Source organism: Columba livia, chromosome 5, assembly GCF_036013475.1.
Source record: "Columba livia isolate bColLiv1 breed racing homer chromosome 5, bColLiv1.pat.W.v2, whole genome shotgun sequence".
Lineage (NCBI taxonomy): Eukaryota > Metazoa > Chordata > Aves > Columbiformes > Columbidae > Columba > Columba livia.
The window spans coordinates 2,572,289-2,596,610 of record NC_088606.1 but is presented as its reverse complement, the minus strand read 5'-3'; the positions used below and the strand labels follow the sequence as shown (position 1 = coordinate 2,596,610).

The window sequence follows — 24,322 nt, the reverse complement described above, 5'->3', positions numbered from 1 at the left end:
TGGACTATTGACTGCCACAATTCCACTCGCTCTTGGGCCTTTTTCCCCTCGTGTGTGGCCGTCTCGCCCCTTTGCACACCCCATAAACCAGACACTGGGCGAACTGGGTAGAATGTGCTGCTTTTCCCCCGTTACACCCATGTTCTGGAGCCGCTCAGCTCTTGCCATGTTCCTTTGCCTCCCCTCCTGCTCTCCCCAGTTCTCCACCTCTCTGCTCCTCCGTGCGCCCTGCCAGCATTATCTAATCTCCTTGGGAGAAGCTGTCGAGTCTGGGGTTTGCTTTTCTAATTACCTCACTAATTCCCTTTCTCCCAGGCTTTTCAGATGGGCTGTGTGCTGCCGTTCCTTCAGCCCAGCAGCTTCCTCGTGTAAAAGAAACGTGCCGAGGACATATTTTCCCTGTATTTATGGCCTCTTTACTCTCCTGACACTTCCCATGACTTTTTAACATCATTTCGATGACCATCTGGTTCAGAAAGCAGTAACTCTGACAGTCTTCCTTGTCTCCGAATTGAAGGTTTGACCTTTTAAAATTGTTTTTAAGCAGTGTGTATCTTTGCTCTTTACTCTTTATTGTTCCTTATTGCATTTTCACATCTGCCCCCTTAAAATAGAACCTCGAAGCTCGCTCTGCAGCTCCAAACTCTGCTGGCCTGTATTCCTCGTGACTTAAGTTTGATTTTAAAATCTTGTAAAAGAAAGATTGCAAAGTTCCCGGCCCGTTTGAGTGATTCAGTGTGCCTGAGCGAGCGGCTCCTCTGGGGAAGGGTGGGATGTAAGAAGTGAGGAGCGGGCGCCGAGTGCAGAGCCCGGAGCAGCTCCCAGCCCGGGGAAATGACGTGTTGAAGAGCTGGAGGAGACTGAGAAGCTGTTTGATCAAAGCAAGACGTGCTCGCAGCGGTCGCCGCGCCAGCCGGGGGGTTTCCTTCCCTATCACAGGGCAGAAGCTGCGCCTGGTTCTTTCAGGGCTTATCTCAATTTAAACAAGGCATTTTATATATATATATATATAAAATCCAAATACTTATTTTTCCGTCCATTTTAAAGATTAAAATATATGCGTACGTATAAATATACACACATTTGAGTTTCTCCTTGACTCTGCGTAAAAGGACACGATGAACGCAAGCCTAAGTAATCGGTGTTTTTGACGGCAGCTGATGGATGAGGATGCACCCGAGATGCTTTTCGTAGTTCACTTATTGTATCGTGAGAATATTTTGCTAACTGGGCATCAAATGTTTAGAATTGCAGGGAAAACGGCTAAAACGCCATATGAAGATAAATGAAGTTCCGTTTTGCTTAAGACGCTACTTCATATGCTTCCTCTGTCAGCGTTCATTAGGAGATGGGCCATCTAGAAATCGCTGTACTAGAAATAAAGCTAGAAATTAGTGCGGGTATTTTTAAAAAGCTGACGGTGCATTTTTATTAGGGATATCTCTTGAAGCATTTAAATCTCTGTGGGTCTTTCTAAAGAATTACGCTGTAGTTATGCTTGAAAATTGGGAATACGGATGCTGAATAAGAGCATCCTAGGCTTATAAGTTACTACGTCCAGTTCCCTTCGTCCTCTGGAGCATCGTCCAGATGAGGGATTTAAAATGCCTTTGGAGCAGATGTTTTATGTTTCTAACAGGCAGTGTTATCTTGAGAAGACATAAGATGAGAAGGAAGAAACGCCCGACCTAAAAAGAGACGTTTTTGGCTTAATATGCGTTTCTGTGTTTGTGATGGTAAATGCTGTCTCGAGGCTTGACGTGCGTGTTGTGGGCTTGGGATTTTTCTGTTGGTTGGTTTTGTAATGAACAATCTCTTGTTTTGCATGTGAGGAACAACCGGAGCTTTCTGAGTGTGTTTTTACTACAAAAATACATGTATGATGTAAAAATACATTTAGGCAGTATAACCAAACTGCAGGTTTGTCTCATTGGTACGGGCCAAAAAGAAGTTTGTCTCTATTATTTTTTTCCCCTTTATTTTGGTTGTTTGACCATCGCTTTTATACTCAGGACTTCTGAATTTCCCCAAGTCCAGATATTATTGAGAGTCAGACTTGATGCCAGACCTCCTGTGGTTCAAAATCCAGCTTGCCCTTAGATTAGTTCTATAAAAATAAGATCCATTTGTTTCTAGTCCTAATACCACTGAGCTTGAACAGTTTTCATCCTCATCTTAACAGAGTTCTTCCCAGGGGCCTGTAAAGTCTATTAGCATCTCGCTGAGAAGGAATGTTGAGCTGTTGGAGGGGTGGAAGCGTAGGGAGGAGTGAAAAAGATGAGCAAAGGAAGGAGCAGCTTATGAACTCCCACCTTCAATGAAAGCCGGTCCCTCGGAAGGGCCTTAAGGCCGTGTTTAAATGCTGCGCTTAGGGGACTCCTACCTGTCATTTTATTTCTGTTCCTTGGAACGGCTTGTGAAGGAATGATCCGATATGAATGACACGGTAAAAAATAGTCCTGCTAATCTTAGTCTCCCTCTTCAGTGACTTCAAGCACTCCGCTTGGGTGGTGTCAGAGATAAAACAGGGTAAAACATCAGATTCCTCTGGCACCCGCTCAGAGGTCCTGCAGCAGAGCTCTTGCTGCTCGGTGCGACATGGGGATGTAGGTATTTAAACCCTTCAAGGAAGAAACGTGTCCTCGCTAATTCCTCCTGCTTTTTCCATACAATCAGTGTTTTATCAGACCCTCCTTGCTTTTCCAGCCCCTTCACTCAGGGTTGAGGTGAATACAGTAAAGATAAGTGTTTTCTCCTTGTTACAGCAGCATCTGGTTTGGTCAGCCGGTGCACAGCTTTTGTAACTTCTTGTTTTGCTGTGAAAAACAGTGTCTTGCTGTGGAATTGCTTTTTTCCCTCAGTAGCGGCACTTACGCCAAAATAACTCCTCCTCAAGCCAGGGACCGCGTGGGACCTTGCATTTCAATTGGAAGCCAATTTCTAAATCCTCTGGGAAGAGTCGTCTCAACCAAGACATGTTGGTGGTTTTGCTCCTTTCAAAGCAAACTTGACTCCAGCACTTGTGTTTGTGTTCCTTGTGTGGAGCTGAGGTTCTCGGACAGGGTTTGAAGATGCTCCTCTGCTCCTCCTCAACCCCGTTAGATACGGATACGGAAAATGAGAGTTCCCCATCTTTTTGTACGGGGAGCAGAGCTTCCCTCTCATCTTACAGCTCCTCTTCTTGTTACTTCTGAGCATCATTAAGGGCTCATGGTGGGGGAAAGATGTTGATTTCCTCGGTAGCCCGTGCTTTTTCTGCAGTAACGCTCGTGTCAGAGACGTGGCGGGACCTTAACTCGACGCTTCCTGGTTCCCCATTGTTTTGTGAATTAAACTCATGTTCAGGAAGAACATGAAAAGCACTGACTATTGTTGAAAACCTGCAGGCTTAAGTGGTTTCAAGGAGTGGTTTTGGTTTTCTTGGGTTTTTTTTGTTTGTTTCTTTTAGTAGTACTCAGCCGTGCAACGGTTCCATGAAGCAGAGGTTTGAGGTGCAGAAAACTAAATGATACTTGCAGGGCTGTGCAAAAACTCTGTAACAAAACTGGGCAGCTGGATTAGAAACAGAATGTGTATTCCCTTCTCAGTGCACAGCACCTTTCTTCACCTGTGCTTTCACCAGTGCAGAATTAAGCACTAGAAATGTGTGTTGTTGCCTGGGTGGATGTCTCTCTGTGGGTGTCATTGAGGAGCTCCTGTGGCTGGCAGTGTCTGTTCACCACAATTGTGTAATATCTGAATTATCAATCCCACCACGATCAGTATTGGTGTATGTTTTCATGTTTGTGGTGTGTCCCCCCCTTCCCTGAGGCATTTGAGTTCCCATTGTTGGTGCGTGTGGTCCCTGTGCTGCCCGTCCTTGGTAGACTTCTCTATCCATGTCGTCACCTCTGTGTCTGGGATGTTGAAGATGTACGGCAGCAGTCCCTTCACAGAATCTCAGCCTGGTTGGGTTGAAGTGACCTCTGCAGATCCCCCAGTGCAACCCCCCTGCTCCCGCAGGGTCACAGAGCAGATCACACAGGTGGGTCCAGGGGTTTGAATGTCTCAGAGCAGGAGACTCCACACCCGCTCTGGGCAGCCTGGGCCAGGCTCTGGCACCTCCCAGCAAACAAGTTTCTCCTCATGTTCACATGGACCCTCCTGTGTTTCAGTCTGTGCCCGTTGCCCCTCACCCTGGCGTTGGGCACCACTGAACAGAGTCTGGTCCATCCTCTGACACCCACCCTGAGATATTGATCCCATTGATCAGATCCGTCTCAGCTTCTCTTCTCCAGCTGAACAGCCCCAGCTCTCTCAGTGTCTCCTCATCACGAAGATGCTCCAGATCCCTCAGCATCTTTGTGTCCCTGTGCTGGACTCCCTCCAGTAATTCCTTGTCCTTCTTAAAGTGGAGAGCTCAGAACTGGACGCACAACTCCAGCTGTGTCCTCCCAGGGCAGAGCAGAGGGGGAGGAACAACCTCCCTCGACCTGCTGGTCACACTTTTCCTAATGCCCCTTCTAGCAATCCCATCTATGCATCTTTGCTTTGTCTCCTACCTGTTGGCTGTGCTGGCTCTTCCTCTCTCCTCCTGTGGAGCTGTGGGGGCAAAGCCCAGTCCTGCCCCCGCAGTTTTCAGCCCACAGCAGGAGATGGAGCAGCGAGTGGCTCCTTGTGGTGGCTCCGGGACAGCTCTGCCCACCTTCCTTTGACCGGGGGGAAGGAAGCCGGCCAGACACCTGCCTTCCTTCTCTGGCTTGTGTCTGCACCATCTATAAAAGCCACCAGGGCCACACATTGAGTTACCCTCAAGGTATTGGTATGAAATGATGAATTCCTCTATTTGGAGGAAGCTCTCCGAGCTCCGTTGTCTCTGGAGGGAGAAGTGCCTGGATTTCAGAGTTTGACCTGAAGATGTTCTTGCCTTCCCCCAAAAAACTCCCGATCCGTTTGTCTTGTGTTTGGAGCCATGTACAGAATGCCAATGTAACTATGTAAGATTCCTTTTTGGAGGCGATTAACATATCGTTTGTATGGGGAGAGTAGGGAATTTCCCTGGATTGTATTACTTACAAATCTTTTGGCTATAGTTTAAGATCTCGTTAGTGCTTTCCTGATTGAGAGGCTGCCAGGGAAAACTGAGTATCTAGACTAAGTCTTGAGTGCTTTTTTTTTTTTAAGGTGGGGTTGGTGTTTGGTTTGGGGGGATTTTTAGCAGGAAAACAGCCCCGCGGGACCAGGATGAGTTAGTTGTGGCCATTAAGCTGACGTTGCCTGTTCCAGGTCATCTTGTCTAGCTCAGCCTTGGAAACTAAAGCTGTGATTAAACGCCGTGAAGGGAGGTGAAAGGCGTTATCCTGCCTTGTGTTAGGGGGAGGTGGAAGTTGGCTTTTCTCGCAGCGCATTTCCTAGTCTTGACACTTGTATTTTGACTCATGATTTTCCTAAGGTCCCTCTTGCTTTTGTACTTATCTCTCTCATGCCTCAGCGTTTCGTGTTCTAGTTGTTTTGGTTTTAGTTCTGAGACATCACAGGGAATTGTTCCTGACCTTCTCTGGTGCCGTGGCCGTGGCTTTTTGTTGCCACAGGTTTTAAGAGCACGTCAGTTCAGTTCCCTGACAGACTGGTTGGTTCTCTTACCCCAGAGTCCTTGCCTTGTCTTTTCCTCTGGTGGGTCCGTGTTCCTCCTCTGCTCACAGTCACCCAGTACTCACTAGTAGGGTTAGTAACATAACTGCATGTTACTCATTCTGTGGATGAATAACTGCAGAATTACCCACACTCATTGTTTTTGCTGCATCACTGGCAGAAATCTGCCTTGACTTGAAATCCCTTCCCTACCATCAAGGCCAACCGCTTGGGTTTTAATTGAACAGAGACGCCAGCTTTGCAGGAGTAGGAATTGCCACCTTAACTACATAGAAAAACTTGTGGGAAATTACTGGACATGTGCGAATTGGCAGCACCGCAGTACAGAGCTGCCCTGCTTTTTTTCCCCAATTCTTCCTTCTGTACAATTTTAAATGGGGAAAAAAAAAAACCAACCTAATTCTTTTATTTCTTTTGGACAGGTTCAGCAACAGGTTCATCCAAACCTTTCAGCAAAAGAAGATTCGCTGTATTACATTGAAGAGTTGATACTTCAGCTGCTGAACAAGCTATGCATCGCTCAGCCGCGGACGGTCCAAGACGTAGAGGTAAGAACGGTTCTGGACAACCGAGCGCTTGCTTGCAGAAGCACTAAAAGGAACAAAGGTGTTTTGAGCAGTGCAGGCGGACGTTAAATCTGAAGAGCAGAGTCTGATAATACTTAAACATTATATAGCATTCAGATTTCACAAAGCAGGCTTAATTGGAAACTCATTTCCCTGTGCGGGGCTTCAGGATAGAAATGGTGGGAATCTTTTTGTTTTAGCGTTATTTTTATAAACGCACAATACTTTGAAGGATTTTCTGCTGCTCAAATGCACCTTAGGCGTAAGGCTGTTGCAAGCTGGCCTACTCCTTGACATAAATATACAGGAAACAAGGAAATAATGGAATGAAAGGTTACAGTTGTTAGGCCTGGATTGTGCAGCTGAGGGAACAGAGTTGTATGTTCCTGGAACTTTATTGAACTCACTGAGGCTCTTGTGTTACTGCAGCTGTCTGCTTTTGTGTCATCGCGTACCAAGTGAGGCCTTTAATGGAGTGCGCGGCAGTCTGCAGTCGAGAGGGAGAAGGTGCTTTCACGGAGCTCCGGCCCCTTGTAGCTTTGTAGAGTATTAATTTTACATCAGTCTATATGTCTGGGGTTTTCAGCCTAAACCAAAATGAAGTCCTTGTCTAATATTCTGGATGTGTGTCATGGAAATCAAGAATATATGTATGTATTTATTTACAGAATAATTGCTTGAGGGGTTTTAGATTCCTATTAGATGCGGCAGTTGCCTTTTATTCAGCATCGAGTTAATTCATTAATCATAAACAAAAATTAATAATTAATGTATTTTGTAATACTGATGCATAGAGATTCTAGCATGACTAAATAAAAGCAAAATGTAATAGCCCCTTAATAGCTCTCCAGCCTGTTATCTACCTTGAGTCTGGATTTGAACTTTGGATGGGGAGCTGAGAAACAGCCGTGTTCGTTCTCCGGTTCTCAGCTGATCGAACCCTTCAGCACACGGGCCGGTTTGACAGAGCGCTGCTTATTGTGCACAGCGACTCCCGAGATTGCTGCTCCTGAGTCACGCGATGATACAGTTACCCTGTGCACGTACAAATTAATGATCTTAATTGGGTGTGTGTACGCTGTGTGCAGAACTGCACACAACACAGGCAACGTTCTGAGATAACCGGCAGCTCTCTGAATTGTGTTTATGAATATCACAGCAGACGCTAAATCCCTGCGTGTTTTATTTTGAATATACCTGGCATTTAAAAGCTATGAATGTTATAATGGTTATTCAATTTAAAAACACAGAGCTAGGTTGAAATAGTGGTAACAGTTTCCCCAAAATGTTATTGGTCTGTAGGTAAATAAATTCAGACTCTCCCAGAGCGGGGGAAGCAGAATTGGGGTGTGTGTTGCAAGTTGTTGATGCGGTTGTACCACCAACAGGCACCCGAGATCCACGAGTCCAGGCCTCTGGCTCTGCTCCTCAGCTGCTTTTAGCTGTTAGGAAAACACAGGAGAGCTGTGATCTCTCAAGTTTATCACGCAGATATTTCCACAACAGCCTGGAGTTAATGGAGCTATTTGTGCGTAATATTATACTGAAGTATTTGCGAAATCCAAAGTCTAAAACCTCAAACTGTGAAGGTTTTGTAAATAGGAAAAGCCCTTCGAATCGCTCCCCGCAGAACGCCGGGGAGCAGCGAGGTCGGAGCGCAGAAGGCGGCTGTTTCTGGTGGACTGTTGTGCTGAAAACTGCTGAATGACACGTTACATCCATTTTACGGGTGATCTCCTGGTAGAATCTCAAGGAGGGTTGGTTTTGGTGGAACAGCCCAGAGCTTTTGACCGATACCCACGAGGAAAGGTCCCCATGTGTTTACCTGCACAGACGGCTGATGCCAAAAGCTGAGCCTTAAATGGCCATGTGCGAATGTTTAAAAGCTGCCTCAGAAGACCTCAGGCCTCCTGTTCCATTTCAAGATAAGTGCCAAAATCTTTTTCTCAAAGGGACACGTAGATTTCACCATTTTTCTTTGGATCATTCTTCAGCTCGTCTAGAAAACCTCAGAGGGTTGTCACCCTCATTGTGGCCCAGGTTACGGGTCCAAAGCAGAGGCTGGGGGTGGCGCCACGGCTGCTCAGGGATGCCACGTGGAGCAGGGACATGGTAGTGGCTGCGTAGCAGCAGGTGATGGCTGCTCCCCCAAACTATCCAACTTAAATCTGTCTTTCCAAAATTGGAACAGTCCTCAGAGTTCAGTTTAGAGTCGTTTTTCCAGCATTTAATTCCCCAGCTGGCCGAGGCTGCAGCGAGGGGCCTGGAGAACTTTGTGGAAGGCAGGGCTGGGGCATTCCATGTGTTCAGCTGGGGGCTGCTGCCCAAAGCACTTGCTTCTGTTGCGGGGGTTGTCTCACCTGTTAAAATGTGATTTATATATAAGTGACCTGAAATTGCCTCCGGTTTACCATGGCAAACTGTAAACCACAGCCACAGTGGGGAAGATGCTCCTGCGTGGGCTTGTGGAGCCCAAAGTCTTAAGCCAGACTTTTCATTAATCACAACCCTCCTCCTAGTTTCTGCCGTAAACTTGATTCTGATGTAGGACAAGTTACACTCTGAACTTTTATGAAGCAGGAACAGTAACAACTTGGGTTTTTTTTCCTTTAGACTGTAAACTATTTAGTGTTTCCTGATGTTGTTTATATTTTGGGCTCCTGGTCTCAGCTGAGGTTTCTTGCTGCTCTTGTGATGTAAAGATCATCAAGCAGAGTCCTTTTAGGAGACTGGAAGGAGTTTGTCGTGCTTAGGGAAGGGAGGCTGTTTGGGATTATTGAAAAGAGTGAAGCTGAGTTGGGTAAGAAGGAGAGAACAGTTAGGAAAAGGCGTTACAAACACTGAGGAGGAGGATAATTGTCTATACTGCAGGGGAAGTAATTTGCTGTTGTGTTTTTTTTTCAACTTCTCTTTGATTACTGCGGTTAATCTAAGTGCACTCGTTATGTTTGGACAGGAGCGCGTTCAAAAGACATTTCCTCATCCAATAGACAAGTGGGCGATTGCTGATGCGCAGTCTGCTATAGAGAAACGAAAACGAAGAAACCCTCTCCTGCTGCCTGTGGACAAAATACATCCTTTATTAAAGGTACTTAACCCAACAACCTGATGGCTGTTGCTCTGCCCACCACACACCCTCCAGCATAATCTTTAAAGCATTTCTTTAGTTCGTGTGAAATGAGGTAAGTTTCTTATGGTGGCTGAAAGAGTAAAGGGTCACCGTAGAACAGGATGAGTATGTTGTATTGTATAATAAATGTAGGTCCTTAAATTCATCGTGTTCTAGACGTTAGTGTGTTATATATTACTCTGCTTTGAAACACGACTAGTTAGTTTTTAACATAAATAAACCCCAAACAAACTCAAATACCTTACCTACTTCAGCAGCACTGGTTCGGTGCCTTTATTTGTTTCAAAATGCTGTAGAAGCCAAAATAGAAGAGAGAACAAGTAGATCCTGTTCTTTGTATACTGTCAACTAAGATGTGTGTCAATGGCCTTTCAGTTACTGTTGAATGTCACTGGTGCCTTGGGTTTAAACTCACTAGATCTGCAAAGGTGTAAAAGGGACCTAATAAAGACTTTGTTGTTGGTGGGTTTTGAGGAGGAGAGTGGCCATCTCAGTTTTTAGATGTCACGTTAATTATAACAGCTTGTCATGACAGGAATTCTTACCCAGCTTTGATTCAGCAGCAGTTTAGGGTCTATTAATCCATTGTGGTAAGTTACACGGGTAGGTTTATAATTACTAATAGCACTTAATCATCAGCCAGTTTAACAGCAATTCAGTGAAATTTGTTACAGTCAAAATAGCAACTTAGTTGAAGGTTAGTAAAGGTAAGGTCCAGGCTAAACTTAGAGCAGGGTTTTAGCTGAAACACACAGACACAGAAAAGGTAAATTAAAACACACACAAGGGAACAGACAGACAAGACAGTTCTACAGTTAAACTGCACAGCTGTGCACAGCCGGCTTAACCTGTGGAGTAGTAGCAGTGGTAGGAATCGGGGAAACATTAAATTGCATCCTGCCCTGTGTAGTAAATTCTGCACCGTAGGTGCGTGTCAGCTGTGGTGCAGGATGGGCTGGAGTTCCCATGTTGATGAGCACAAATAAAGGCAGTGAGGGTCTGCACCCCGTGCACCAGGTGTGTTGGCGCTTGAACCAAGTTGGGTTCGTGCTGGTGATGACGACTCCGGTGAGCAAAATCCTGCGATGAACCCCATCTCCGGGAGCTGTGCGGGTATCGTACCCAGCACCGGGCCTGCACAGGAACAACAGTGCAAGTCTCGGTGGGGTTTTTCTGGATGGGTTACCACTTAGTGGCTCAACTTGTTTAACTGCTGGGACTAAGGACAAAAGTTCCTTTTCCCATTCGAGGTATCTCTGTTCTGTCCCAGGCACTGCTGTTGAGCTGGATAGTAAAGATCTCTTTGGTCCATCAGGGCCAGTTTGAAACAGGTGACAGTGAGAACCATGTTCAACAAAGCCCCATTTGACTGCAATAAGGTCGTGCGGGTGTACTGGTCCCAATGACTGATATGTTTTTGTTTCCTGTGTTAGGGTTTTGACCGCCTCTTCAAGCTGGTGAAGTTGGTGTAGGGGCTGGAGCACAAGTGTGATGGAGCGGCTGAGGGACCTGGGGGGTTCAGCTGGAGAACAGGAGCTGAGGGGAGACCTTCTGATCTCTGAACTGCCTGAAAGGAGCTTGGAGCCAGGGGGGTCGGGCTCTGCTCCCCAGGAACAAGCGCCAGGAGCAGAGGAAACGGCCTCAAGTTGCACCAGGGGAGGTTGAGGTTGGATGTGGGAACAATTTCTTCCCCAAAGGGCTGTGGGGCATTGGAACAGGCTGCCCAGGGCAGTGCTGGAGTCACCAGCCCTGGAGGGCTGGACAGACGGAGATGAGGTTCTCAGGACACGGGGCAGGGCCATGGGTGGGTTATGGTTGGACTCGGTGATCTTGAGGGTCTTTTCCAACCAAAATGATTCTATGATTCATGTTCTGCATTCCATTTCCACAGTTTTCCCTTTCATAAAAGCCAATATGTTGGGCAAGCAATGATAGAAAATCCAGGTTACCTGTCTTCTCCAGTATCCTAAAGTACCCATAAATTGTTGTAATTCTTTATTAGATTAGATTTGTGGTTATTCTGTTTTGCTCAGGGTGCCTGGTGGAATCACAGCACTACCTGCAATCCACCAAGCGCCTAAAGATGTTGGCATCCTTCAGGTGGAATTTTGCTTTCTTTGCTGTCCGGGTCACACGCCCAGCTTCTCACCATTCTGCTGTGTTAGTACTGGGATTCATTCTCCTGTGTCTATTAGAAATTTTACTAATTTCCATCAAGGACCAACTGGAATTAAATCTAAGGACCTCTTTCATTAGCCACTGGTATGTGTCCACTCACCAGATGGACAGACCCCATTGTTGTCCTGGCGCTCTTTGTTTTTTGGTCTCATGTTTTGCAGTTTGTTTCCAAGGGAGGGGAAAGGGCCATCACATTTTCTCTGAGCAGCAGTTGTGCCAGAGCACTTGGAACATGCTCTCCCCTTTTGCCGTCATTGCGTTTTTGGCACACTTGAATTAGATTCAGGATTACACTCATAGGCTCTCTGTGAATGGTGGCTTTAGGAAGGCCTGATGCTAAGGCTTTTCTCCTTGGTTCATTTCTTTCTTCCTGGACGATTGTCGATTAATGGACTCCGGTCCTCGAGGGTCGCTCTGGGGTGTTTGTTTAACCCGTCTAACATTTTTGTTATTTTTTGTTCCACCGGTTATATCATCCCGTTTCTCATCCATAATGTATGATGCCGTGGGTTGATTCTGCCCAGGTGGGGAGATGTCTTAATGCTCTTGGTGCGGCATTGCCATCAGCCTCTATGGCTAAAAGAGCATTATGTTCAGTATCTCTTTTAATTTCCTCTAATTTTGCAGTGAGGTAAGGTTGCAGAGCAGCTGGGGCTCCCCTGATTAATGGGTTTGCGTGGCAAAGTCTCCGTTTTTTGCGGTAGGAATGTCGTGTGTACAGGCTGCTTTAATCACTGCAGCCGAGAGCTCATCTAAAGGTTTTATAGGTATGATGAATGGTTCTCCTCCCTCTGATGCATCTATTCCTCCAGCCCAGTTACGCCACTCTGCTGGTTATTGAATGGGGGGCGTTTGGGGAGTTGGGTCCCCACAACCCGTTTGGTTCATCCCCACTTAATAAAATCCTGGCCCCAGCGGTTAAGCAAACACACAAAAAGTCCGTTTCGGTTTCTCTGGGTTTATAGCTGCAGCGTTTTTGTAAATTGGCCACATGAATCAGATCGCGGGGGTTTATTTTTCTAAGTGCTGACTCCAGCTCCACCCCATAGTTTCTTCTGATTTTATAAGTCAGCCTATGGGGGAGACTGAGGTGAGCAGGGGGTCGCCTCTGTCTGAGGTAGGTTTGAATCATTCCAAACGTGACGACCCCAATCCTCAGGGAATGCCATTAGTTTTCTAATTTGAACTACGTCGAGAGGTTTTGAATCATTTCAACATTTTCTCCTAATTTTTGTATTTTTAAATGGGCTCCCTGAAGTTGTTTTTGCCGTTGTTCTCTCTTAAAGATAATGACAGTTCAGTGGCTTTACGTCCCTCCATTTCATCTTTTTTGTTTAATTCTTTTCCTGATATGTTGCTTCTAAACGCGTTCCTAGTGTTTTACAAATTACACCTTTATATTTTCCGTATTTAGTTGAACCCCCCCCCAGCATTTTGCTGCATCTCTAACACTTCCCAGTCAGACCAATTATCACACGCCCTGTCTTTTGGAAAGCTGGGCTTTGGGTTGATCCTGTGCTTTTGTAAGCCATTTGTGACACAACTTGCCATCCTATCCCCGATGCCAATTGGTCATGAAAAGAATTCTTACACAGCTTCGATTTAGCAGCAGTGTAGAAGTTAGTGATACTTTGTGGTAAGTTACAAGGTTGGGTTGTATAATTACTCATAGCACTTAATCATCAGCCAATTTAACAGAGCGATTCAAGGATATTTGTTGTAATCAATCAAAATAGCAATTGAGTTAAAGATTTGTAAATGGCAAGGTTTACGCTAAACTTAGAGCGGGGTTTTCTTAACTAGAATGCACAAAAAGGGTAAATTAAAATGCACGAGCAGAGGAATAGACAGTTGTAAGATCAAATTGCACACAAAGGTTAACCTACGATTAAAATTTCCCGTTAGTGAGTTTTATAAATTACTCTCTCTCATGTGTTGACATCCATCAGCGGTCGATCGTCGGGCCACGTGAAATTAGGCCTTTGGGTCCTCACAAAATCACCTGTAGCTGATCCAGGAGGGCTCAATGGGCGTCATATAGGACCAGGATCACTGTTTATAGGCTTGCGAGATCCTTGGCTTTAGTCAGGGTTTTTCCACGCAGGACGAGGGAATATTTTGGTGTTTCCCATCGTTTTTCCACCTCCAGAATGTTTCAGATCATACAGTTCTGGTACCAACCCAGGTGGCAGGAGCACCAGGAGTGACGATGACAATAAACCAGGGTTAAATCACTGGGTTTTATTTCACTCTGATTCAAACACTGCTCTTTTTCGCTATGTCTTTTCACTATTGATTTTGCTTTTCATTCATAGCTTCAAAAATGCTTTTCTCCAGTGGCAGCGTTGTGGCACCAGTTGCATTAAGAAAACATTATTCAAGCATAAGAAGAAACTAAAGCACTTTTTCAGGTGTAATCACTGTTCTTATACACAATGTCTTCGTTTGTGGGGGTTAATAAGAGCAGAAGAGATGTTAGGAAAGAAAACAGCATTAAATAAGACCTTCCTAGACAACACTGGCTTTTTTAAATGAAGTCTTGCTTAGGAGTGTGTGGACATAGGTACAGAATCTGATTTTAGAAGATGCGTTGAAATACAACAAGACCACATTGTTCAAATGCTTGGATTTACCTGTACTTATTCCTGATGGTCCTGCCCCAAATAAGAGGCCACGTAGTGCATGTTCTGCAGAACACCCAGCATGTGTCGCAAGGAGAATGTGCAATATTCAGCCTGTTTTTCCTCTGTTCAGGTTTTAATCATTAAAGTTGAATTATTTTATGTAACGGAAGGGTGCAGATAGCTTAGCTGCTCAGCCAGATGTAAAGAATGGACTAAAATGGATCGCAGTACATGCCAGGTTGAACATACAGTGTGTAGTTTAATGAAAGACAATTTCTTCCATCCAGAACAATTTAAAAATAAAGTGTGTTGGGTTTTTTTTTCTGAAGAGTCCAGACTTATCCGAAGTTGTGTAGCTTTTCATCTGTCGGTATATGGCAAAGTAGCACAAGGAGGTATTTGCAAACGTTTCCTCGGGGGCAGCTGATCAAACTTCGTTTGATGTCCTTTGCCCTGCCCGGTACGCTACTGTAAATTATCAACACAGCCAGGTGAATTCCAGCAGAACACTCCATGTGTTAATTGTCATTCCAAGTGTATTTTTGGAATAAATAGCTTTTTTTTCCCCTCTTATTTTCAAATTGCAGGAGGTCCTGGGGTACAAGGTGGATTACCACGTCTCTCTATATATCGTGGCTGTCTTGGAATACATCTCAGCTGACATTTTAAAGCTGGCTGGAAACTATGTTTTCAACATACGGCACTTTGAGATCTCCCAGCAGGACATTAAAGTATCAATGTGCGCTGATAAGGTAAGGAGGTGGGATTACAAGAATCTTTTGGGCAGATACAAAGGTAGATAATACCAGAGGTGATTTTTTAATTTATGTTTAGAAGATCAAGTGGGATAGGAGGTAGAGACTCGTTTTATTCAAATGTAGAAGCTTCTCCTTATTCATGCCAGACCTGTCACGAGTAAAGACAAGTTTAAGTTGAGCTTATTCAGTTTTGGAACAGTGATAGCGCTTACAAAACAACGTAAGGACAGAAAATGATCTTGTCCTTTATTTCTCAGCTGTCTTACTGTCCTGATGTCACTTTATCGTGACAGCTCTTTCCTTCTTTTCTCATACAGAAAAGATACTTAGTTTTCATCCTCGGAAAAAGGAGAAACGTTTTTGTGTGGTTTTATCTGTGTCAGGAGGGTTTTGTCAAAGGCTTCTGCAAGATGCTTTGTTTTCAGAGTTGGTTCTGCATGAATTGTGACTTGTTTTCTAGGTCGTACTGACTTATAAAGGAGAAAATGGCTTTGGCAAGTGATCCAGCCTTCTGCTGCCAAAGTTTAAATATTACTCCCTTGTGAAAGTGATCACAGAAAGTATTGTATTAAAAACTCAAAGGATTTCTCTGAAATAGCCGAGCTTGAGCCAAGTGTAAAAATCAGGCTCGCATATAACGTTTTCTATTTCTTTGCTAGGTTTTGATGGATATGTTTGATCAGGATGACATTGGGTTGGTTTCTCTCTGCGAAGACGAACCCTCTTCTTCTGGGGAACTCAACTACTATGACCTAGTGAGGAACGAAATAGCAGAAGAAAGGCAATATCTGCGGGAGCTGAATCTGATCATCAAAGTATTTCGGGAGGCTTTCCTATCAAACCGAAAATTGTTCACACCTAATGTAAGTCCTTTAATAGGTTATTGATGCGTAACACGAATTGCTCTGTTAGCAGCCATAACGTATCAATATCACATTCAACGCGTTGGAGGTAAAATTAAACTCGATTTGTTGCATGTCGGTGCGTAATGAGTGTTGACTGTATATGAAATAAAATTGAGGAATTGATGCTAATAGCATGAGGGTGCTGCTCTCGGGGTGAAGCTTAATGGACGCGATTCCCTGTCAGACGGCAGCAATAGCTGGAGTCCTTTGCTCATATAGGTGATAGTTACACTTTTGCTTAACACAAAAATTGGCAGTTATCTGCCTGCGCGGAGATAAATGCTGAACTGGTATTTGCAGTCTGCCCCAGGGCACCTCTGTCTGCAGAACCTGCCAGGGAAACAGCCCTCGGCTCTGGGTTCTCTGGTGTGGCACTGGCTGGGAAGGGAATCTCTATCTGACCAGCGATTGAAATATTTGGTTGAAATTATATGTGTGGCAAATGCCGTTTTCGGGATGCTGGAGCCTAAAGGGAGAAGCACAGCTCTTGTAAGAGAAGCAGCAATAATGAGAGATGAGTGAAGCTTTACTGTGGGAGGAAGGAGCAAGGACCAGGCCAGCAGAACCTGAACTGGGATTCGCAGGTGGTACCAGCGGGTTGAGGAGAGGGAGCAGGAGACATTGGATATTGGGAAACATTCCTTAATGGGGAGGGCTGTGAAGTGGTGGAACAGGCTGCCCAGGGCAGTGCTGGAGTCCCCATCCCTGGAGGGCTGGACAGACGGACATGAGGTTCTCAGGACGTGGGGCAGTGCCAGGGGTGGGTTACGGTTGGACTCGATGAGGGACTTTTCCAACCAAAATGTTTCTATGATTCATATTACAGCTGAGTCTGGAGGTTTCTCACTAACTGATAGGAGAATTGTGCAGACGTAGGGACAGAGTTGAAGCAAAGAAGATGGGAGAAGAAGGGAGCGATGTTTTGGAGCTGGGGAATATTCTTTTGTTATACGAGAATGGGTGTGAGAAACGTCGAGGCCGCTCATTGGCACAAGGCGGTTGCCGTGGTCCTGGCAAGAGGTCGCGCTCGCTCGGCAGTGCTGGGTTGGGGCGGAGAAGGCTCAAGAATTGCCTTTCAGAATTGAAATACCAGTCATGGGAAGGGGCTGCCTCCTTCTATGTGGATATGAAACATCTAAAACCATTTGGAGAAGAAAGCTGCCGATTCCTCCTCCATACCCAGGGGGTGTTCTGCTAACCGAGCCACGTGGCTGCTTGAGTTTTACCTGTGGTTTAGAGGGTCTGCCTTGGAGCTGCTTTAAATCACCTCATTCCTCTTGTGTCCTGAGAGACAAGAATCAGGTCTCACTGGGGGGAGCATTGGGCAAGGCGGGATGTGCCCGGGCAGGCCTGCAGCGCGGGGAACACCACGTCATTTCATTTTCTTCCTTGTCTTTTATTGGCTCCTCTTGCTTCAGGCTTCACCAAAAACGCTCCAAAATTTACACAAGCAAAAGAAATTATTCTAGACGCTACTAAGATGCGTTTTATGTTTGCAGGATATCGATGTGATATTTAGCAACATTTCAGATATTCATGAGCTGACAGTGAAGCTTTTAGGATTGATCGAGGATACTGTCGAAATGACGGATGAAAGTAGTCCCCATCCTCTGGCTGGCAGCTGCTTCGAGGATCTCGCAGAGGTACGGCGCTTTGGTGCTTTCTTGTGTTTGTGGGGGTTTTCAAGTCACTTTGGGTCATATCTCTATCTCTGATAAATTTGCAGTTGTAAAATGTCCTTTTAATGAGCTCTGAATGGAGATCTTCCCTACCCATCCTTTAGTAGGTAAGCTAACGGTGTCTTCTACCCATCACAGAATCACTATTGAGCAGGTAACTAAAATCTGAATTTCAGAGTGAGAATTAATTGCTACGATCCCCTAGGGATGTGGATTGGAAAACTACCTGAGGTTGCCTATTGAGAGAACGTGGTGCTGCCATTTCTCTAGGCATCGCCTTTTGTCGCAAAAATCACAGCAGCGGGACGTAGATCCGCAAGAGGAGCGACTTGTGTCACTCTGGACTGTGACCTCACTCAAACAAGACATGTTCTTAATCCGGGCAGGTGCCACTCACTCACCAATACACCATAAGGATGAAGTTTGCCTGGTGTTACTTCACTAAACCCATCACGTGACAATATCAGTAGGAAAGTCCACTTGACTAGGTCCGGGTTCTTAAGTTGTTAAAGCATAATTGCTTATTATCATGATAAGGAGAAGCGTTTGAGCAATGATTTAAAGCAAGTAGCTATTATATTACCATTGAACAAAAGGACTTAAGATTTGAAATAGTGCAGCACTATCCTGGGAAACATTAATGTCTCCGTTTATTGCCAAAGCCACTCTTAGGCATCCTGTGTTTTAACTGGGAACAAATCCCCTTCAACGAGTGAACGTCTCACTTGATTTCCATTAACTGAAAAATGCAGATGAAGAACCAATTATTCTTCAAACCTTCTTTTCATTCTTTTAAGTTTGAACTGAATAACTTGATTAATACGGAACAAGACCAACTTAATAACTACGCTGTTCATTTGATCATCTCGCGTGTTGAGATCGTCTCTCTGTGAATATTTGCAAAAGGGATCGTTAAATAGAGATAAAGTGAAGTGTTTATTTGCTCTGCCTATCTTACTGCCAGGTTTGTTCCCTTAGCGTTGCCATTATAAAGGTCCTTCAATTTATTTGGAAGGATAATTAAAAACCAAACAGCCCGTGAAAGCTGGAATCTTCCTGCTTTGGCTGGATGGGCTCTCTGGAAGGTTTAAACAGAAATGTTGCTGTGGTTATGAGATAACGAGGTGTGGGGCAAATAAAACCTTTCTTTCCTGGTGTGGAGGCAATTTGAAAACTTGTTGCCTGACACATCTGAGTGGGAGACGGATATTTGTTAATGCGCTGGTCAAAGAATTGGACTTGGTGGTAACTTTGACAGTTCTAATTACTCCTGGATGTTTTCCCGATCGCCTGAGATAATCTCTTTAGGTAATTGAGGTAATAATCTCTTTAGATAATTCAGGCAGTGGGGAGAGCCTCAGAAATGAGGGCAGAGGGTGTCTGTGGCTACTCTGGGTTCCAGAAAGCAGCTCACAAAGCAGGGTAATCATCAGCAGACTGTACATCTGTTACACTGCTGTTGGCGTTTCCATAGGAGAAGTTGTAAGGATCTGCAAAGCGAAAAAGGGTGGAAAGCAGCGCTGCAGCAAAAGGGGCTGGACCGTACCAACACCAGTCCCGATAATGGAGATAATTACACAGGCATCAATTAACGCCTCCCTGTTTCAGTAACGTGTGTGATGCTGCAAGTGTAAAAAAATACCCTTTTGAATTAGTCTCTTGGAGATGATGGCTAATGCAGTTTGTTTCAATCTTGCGTTCAAAAAACGAACCCAAAACTTCAAAATACGGATGAAAGTCTGAGCGGGAGAAAAAGAAAACGCTTCTAAAACGCTGTAAAAAGTTGAAAAAGCACAGAATAAATATGATGTGTTGGTTTGGCTCCCTTAAGAGATTTGCATGCAAGATTCCATTCTGAGCAGCAGCTCCAGCCCTGCTCTCTGCTGCTGCTGGAGCAGCTGCTGCGTCTCTCCGCTCCTGGTTTTACTGCAATAGCTCTGGAACCCACACCCACAGCTGAGCTCCTGCTCCTGCAGAGGCGTTTGCTCACTTATTTCTCGGCCACTATGGCAAAGAGAAACTGTATGTGCAGCGTTATTGTCCCCTGTCTTGGATGGTGTCAAATAAACCTCCTGTATTGTGTGCTTGCAGGTGTGGAGTAAACAAATGAAACAAAACCCAAAAGCCAGGCTGTAAACTGGGTTCATATTCTGCTAAAGAAAACCAGCCTGTTCATTTAGAGACTGTAATAATTTCAGCTGCTGCAAGTGCCAAACTTCCCCCCTTCATCCCCCCTCCCAGATACAATCTAATGCGAACGGATTAGAACTTGATGAGCAGAGTTGGGAGCGATGATTGCAATTTGCATGTGCAAAGAGAGTGCAGGTCTGTGTCTCCTCCCCACAAAGACTTGAATTGCAGCTGCCCCATGAGTAAGGTGGGAAATCCCTTGGGCCCCTTGCAAATGGAAGAATTCAGACTTTACCCCAGTGTACCAATGAGCCTTTGTGGTGTCTGGTGCTCCCAAATTCTGCAGCCTGTATTCTGGCAGGCGTTGAGGTGGAAAGAGGTATGTGCTGATTCCGGGCACGGCGCCATCGGCACCGGATAACCCGGTGATTCATGAGTGACTCAGCCCCATGAATCTGCAGAGACTCGGGAGCAGCCTGACAGGCTTTGGGGCAGGTGAGCTGTGAGCACTCGTAAATTATTCCTGCAAGAATTCATGTACGGTCAGGTTTTCATCCCATCCCGCTGTAGCTGATGCGACAGAATCGCAGCCGGATCCTCCATCTGGAATCGTGATTTTTGCACCTGAAACCCTTGGGACTTTCCTCTGGGACTTTCAGACCAGCTGTTTTGTCCCCAAATGGGATCTTTTCAGACAAGTGCAAATTCCAGTGCTTATGACCGACCATTCTTAGCTGATGTACCCCAAAATAATGGTGGTACAACAAAGCCTCCTTGTGACAGTCTCCAAAATTCACCTGAAGTCTCACTTTTTGTCTGCATTTCTCTCCTTATTGGTAAATTGGAGATAAATTGCCGTTGTTTGTGAACTGTGGGTGGACTGCAAGCCAGAGCTTCTCTTGGTTCCCACCGCTTCGCTGTGACGCAGTTTCTGTTGGTGATAAGTACAGTGAGATTGAGGAACGCTGAGAAAACGTTGGGCGCGTTTCAAATTTGGAAGTGAAAAAGATTTGTGGTTTACTGAATATTTGCTTTGCAAATTTAGTCTTTTCTTGAAAAGTTCCACTTGTCTATCCGCTTATTAAACAAATTAATGGTACCAACTGGAACAGAAGTATCTTGCATCTTTCATGTATGTATATAATTCTCTGCTTTTATTTAGGAGCAAGCCTTTGATCCATATGAAACTTTGTCGCAGGATATTCTCTCTCCACAATTTCATGAGCATTTTAATAACTTAATGGCCAAACCTGCTGTTGCTCTCCACTTCCAGGTGAGTGCAAACGAGAAACACTGAATCGCTTTAGTTCTTCTGTTTCAAAGGTTCGGATTTTGTCAGTAGCACTTTACTTTCTAGTGAGGAAGAAGATCCTCTAGATTGACCTCTTTTCAGTGTAGGATATTTAGACTCTGCCTCTTCCTGTAAAAACTGGATGTAGCTCTGACCCATCCATGAGTCTTTTGCAGGTTTTTTTGTCCTCTCTTGCTAGAGAATAAAGGGCGACCTCTCCTACCTGCCACTTCTATTGCCTTTTTGCCTTTTAATGCCAAACACAGGCATCCAGGCACAATATTTTCATTTTCTTACATATCCCAGGCTCCTTTGTTCAGCATTGGGGCTGCGACTGGCAGTTTGTCTTGAATCATTTCTTTAATAGGACTATCCAGCGACATCATCCATGATTTTTTTGGTTTGTTTTTTTATTACTTCCTTCCACCAACGTGGCCAATCTATTAAAGACTGTTCAGAAGATGGAGCTTGTGTTCAGACATGCACTTAAGCTGCTGAGCAAGCGTTCAGTCAGTGCCGTTCACAGCTAAACCCGTTATAGTAGAGCCTAGTCTGTATGGTTTGCTGGGGCAATTTAAAGCCCAGAGCCCTGTTCCAGATTAAACTGGCAGTCGAGTCGTTTGACAGTGGATCCAGCCTCCCTCATGACTCTCCTCACCACACAAAGATTTGGCCTTTCCTAGGGATGTTCCCTCACACTTCTCCAAGGTGTGGAGGTGGAAGTCCAAGCTTGGCCATGGATGTGAATGAGCAACTGCAGAGAGATGCAGAATTCTTAAATGAGAGGGGAGGTCATTTCCAAAAAAGAGAGCAGGTAATTCAGTTTCTGTTGAATAGTTATCTTGGTCTGGAAGCCGACAGGGGTTTCACCATCCTTTGGAAAACCTCGTCTTACAACCTGCTAGTTAACTGCTGAGAATGGGAAAGGATTTCCAGTTCATTTTCTAAGTCAGAAACTTGTGAGTCTCGGTTTGTGAGGGAGAGGACCTACTAGTGTTAATTTCTTCAGCACCTGATGACACCTCCGTGTTTCTGTGGTGTGTTGGCTCTAAATTGGAGCACAGCGTACATAACTGGTAGGTGTCGTGGTTTAACCCCAGCTGGTAACTAAAGCCCACGCAGGCGCTCGCTCACCCCTCCTCAGTGTGATGTGGGACAGAATCCGGAGTGTAAAAGTGAGAAAACTCGAGGGTTGAGGTAAAGACAGTTTAACAGCAAAGCAGAAGAAGGGATTCATTCCCCACTTCCCGTCACAGCCGGGCTCCACCACACGGAACGGTGACTTGGGAAGGCAAATGCCGTAACTCCGAATATCCCCCCGGTTCCTCCTTCTCCCCCCGGCTTTATATACTGAGCACGACGTTATATGGCGTGGATTATCCTTTGGGTCCGCAGCCGTGTCCCCTCCCAGGTTCTCGTGCACCCCCAGCCTACTCGCTGGTGGGTGATGTGAGGAGCAGAAAAGGCCTTGACTCTGTGTAATCTGCTCAGTGATAACAAAAACATCCCTGTTATCAACGCTGTTTTCAGCACAAATCCAAAACACAGCCCCATACCAGCTATTATGAAGAAAATTAACTCTATCCCCACCAAAAGGAGCCCGGCAGGAGAGGACATTGGAGGGAAGCTGGTGACACGTTTGTTACACTGGATGGGAGTCCTGGCTGGTCTTGAACACTCCAGTGTTTCCTTTAAATTCTGCTGCAAAGCGTGGCCAACAGTAAAACATGTTATTTTGGAAGTGGGTATAAGCTTATACAATGACTTTTGGGTAAATTGGTCCTCTGGCTTTACTACTTCGAGCAAATATTAGAGAGCAGTGTAGGGGAAGAGGGACCTGGGGGTCCTGGGGACAGCAGGGTGACCATGAGCCAGCACTGGGCCCTTGTGGCCAGGAAGCCAATGGTACCTGGGGTGGGTTAGAAGGGGGTGGTCAGTAGGTCAGAGAGGTTCTCCTGCCCCTCTGCTCTGCCCTGGGGAGACCACACCTGGAATATTGTGTCCAGCTGTGGCCCCTCAGTTCCAGCAGGACAGGGAACTGCTGGAGAGAGTCCAGCGCAGCCACCAAGATGCTGAAGGGAGTGGAGCATCTCCCGTGTGAGGAAAGGCTGAGGGAGCTGGGGCTCTGGAGCTGGACAAGAGGAGACTGAGGGGGGACTCATTCATGGGGATCAATATGGAAAGGGAGAGTGTCAGGAGGATGGAGCCAGGCTCTTCTGGTGACAACCAGTGACAGGACAAGGGGCAATGGGTACAATCTGGTACACAAGAGGTTCCACTTAAATTTGAGAAGAAACTTGTTCCTGGTGAGGGTGGCAGAGCCTGGCCCAGGCTGCCCAGGGGGTTGTGGAGTCTCCTTCTGTGCAGACATTCCAACCCGCCTGGACACCTTCCTGTGTAACCTCATCTGGGTGTTCCTGCTCCATGGGGGGATTGCACTGGGTGAGCTTTCCAGGGCCCTTCCAACCAACGACATTCTCTGATTCTGTGGTTCTGTGAGATATCCAGGCCATCCCGCTGGTTACCTTTCTAAGGAGGCAGATCGCCGGCATTCTGGGGAGGTTAAGGGTATTTTCAGAGATACAGACTATGAATTCAAAGCTGTTGATGGAAAATGGCAAGTGCAGTGCCGGGAAAAGGCTGTTTGCAGGTTCTATTTGCTTGATGTCAGAGTATTTATGTGTCTCAGAATCTTACAAAGGGTCTCATTAGACAAAAATGGTTTTGCATCTTTTGTCTACCTTACTACTAGGTGTAAACGTAGAGTAATATAGGAGGGACACACTGTGTCTACCACAGCCGTCTTGCTCAAAGCAGTGCTAACCTGAGGGCCTTGTCCGCTCCCATTTTGAGTATTTCAGTGTAAGTAAAATCCTGTTTGTTTTTCCTTTGCAGTCAACTGCTGAAGGGTTTAAAGAAGCCGTACGATACGTCCTCCCGCGGCTCATGCTCATCCCAGTCTATCATTGTTTGCACTACTTTGAGTTACTGCAGGTAAGTGAAGCCACGCTCTTGTTTTCTGCTAAAAACATTCCATAATGTGGAGAATCTGAGCTTTAAATAACCTCTTAGATTTTACTTACTGCTTCTGAAGGTGGGAAGAGATGGAACTGTTGATTTGACACGTTAGTATATATCTGAAAAGTCAAACAATGTAAAAATGTCTTCAAAAGCATCCGTTGCTCTGATATGAACATTTGAAGTAACTATATTTCATTAAATGAAATTTTATTGAACTTGGGTTCTAAGACAGTTTAAAATGTGAATACACATTTCCTTGCTTCTTTCTGAATTTGGTGCCCGTTGAGCAGAAGCCAAGCGTGGTTCAGGCAGCGTTCTTGGTCTGCAGTTGCAGCTCAGCTGATCTTATTTTGGGGTAGAGGAGGCACCTCCTTCCAGCAGAGTCAGAATAATCCATTCTTAATATTCA

The 24,322-nt window shown here is 45.4% G+C and overlaps 1 protein-coding gene across 1 annotated transcript in view; it reads left to right on the top strand.

Annotated features, from left to right (window-relative positions):
• SOS2 (SOS Ras/Rho guanine nucleotide exchange factor 2) overlaps positions 1–24,322 on the top strand; it is a 58,730-nt gene that overhangs the window by 5,399 nt on the left and 29,009 nt on the right. Inside the window, exons 2-8 of the mRNA XM_065063036.1 lie at positions 6,054–6,179; positions 9,154–9,285; positions 14,717–14,881; positions 15,547–15,750; positions 17,292–17,435; positions 20,764–20,874; positions 23,788–23,886. Coding sequence (XP_064919108.1) covers positions 6,054–6,179; positions 9,154–9,285; positions 14,717–14,881; positions 15,547–15,750; positions 17,292–17,435; positions 20,764–20,874; positions 23,788–23,886 — 981 coding nt within the window. The remainder of the gene's footprint in view (positions 1–6,053; positions 6,180–9,153; positions 9,286–14,716; positions 14,882–15,546; positions 15,751–17,291; positions 17,436–20,763; positions 20,875–23,787; positions 23,887–24,322) is intronic.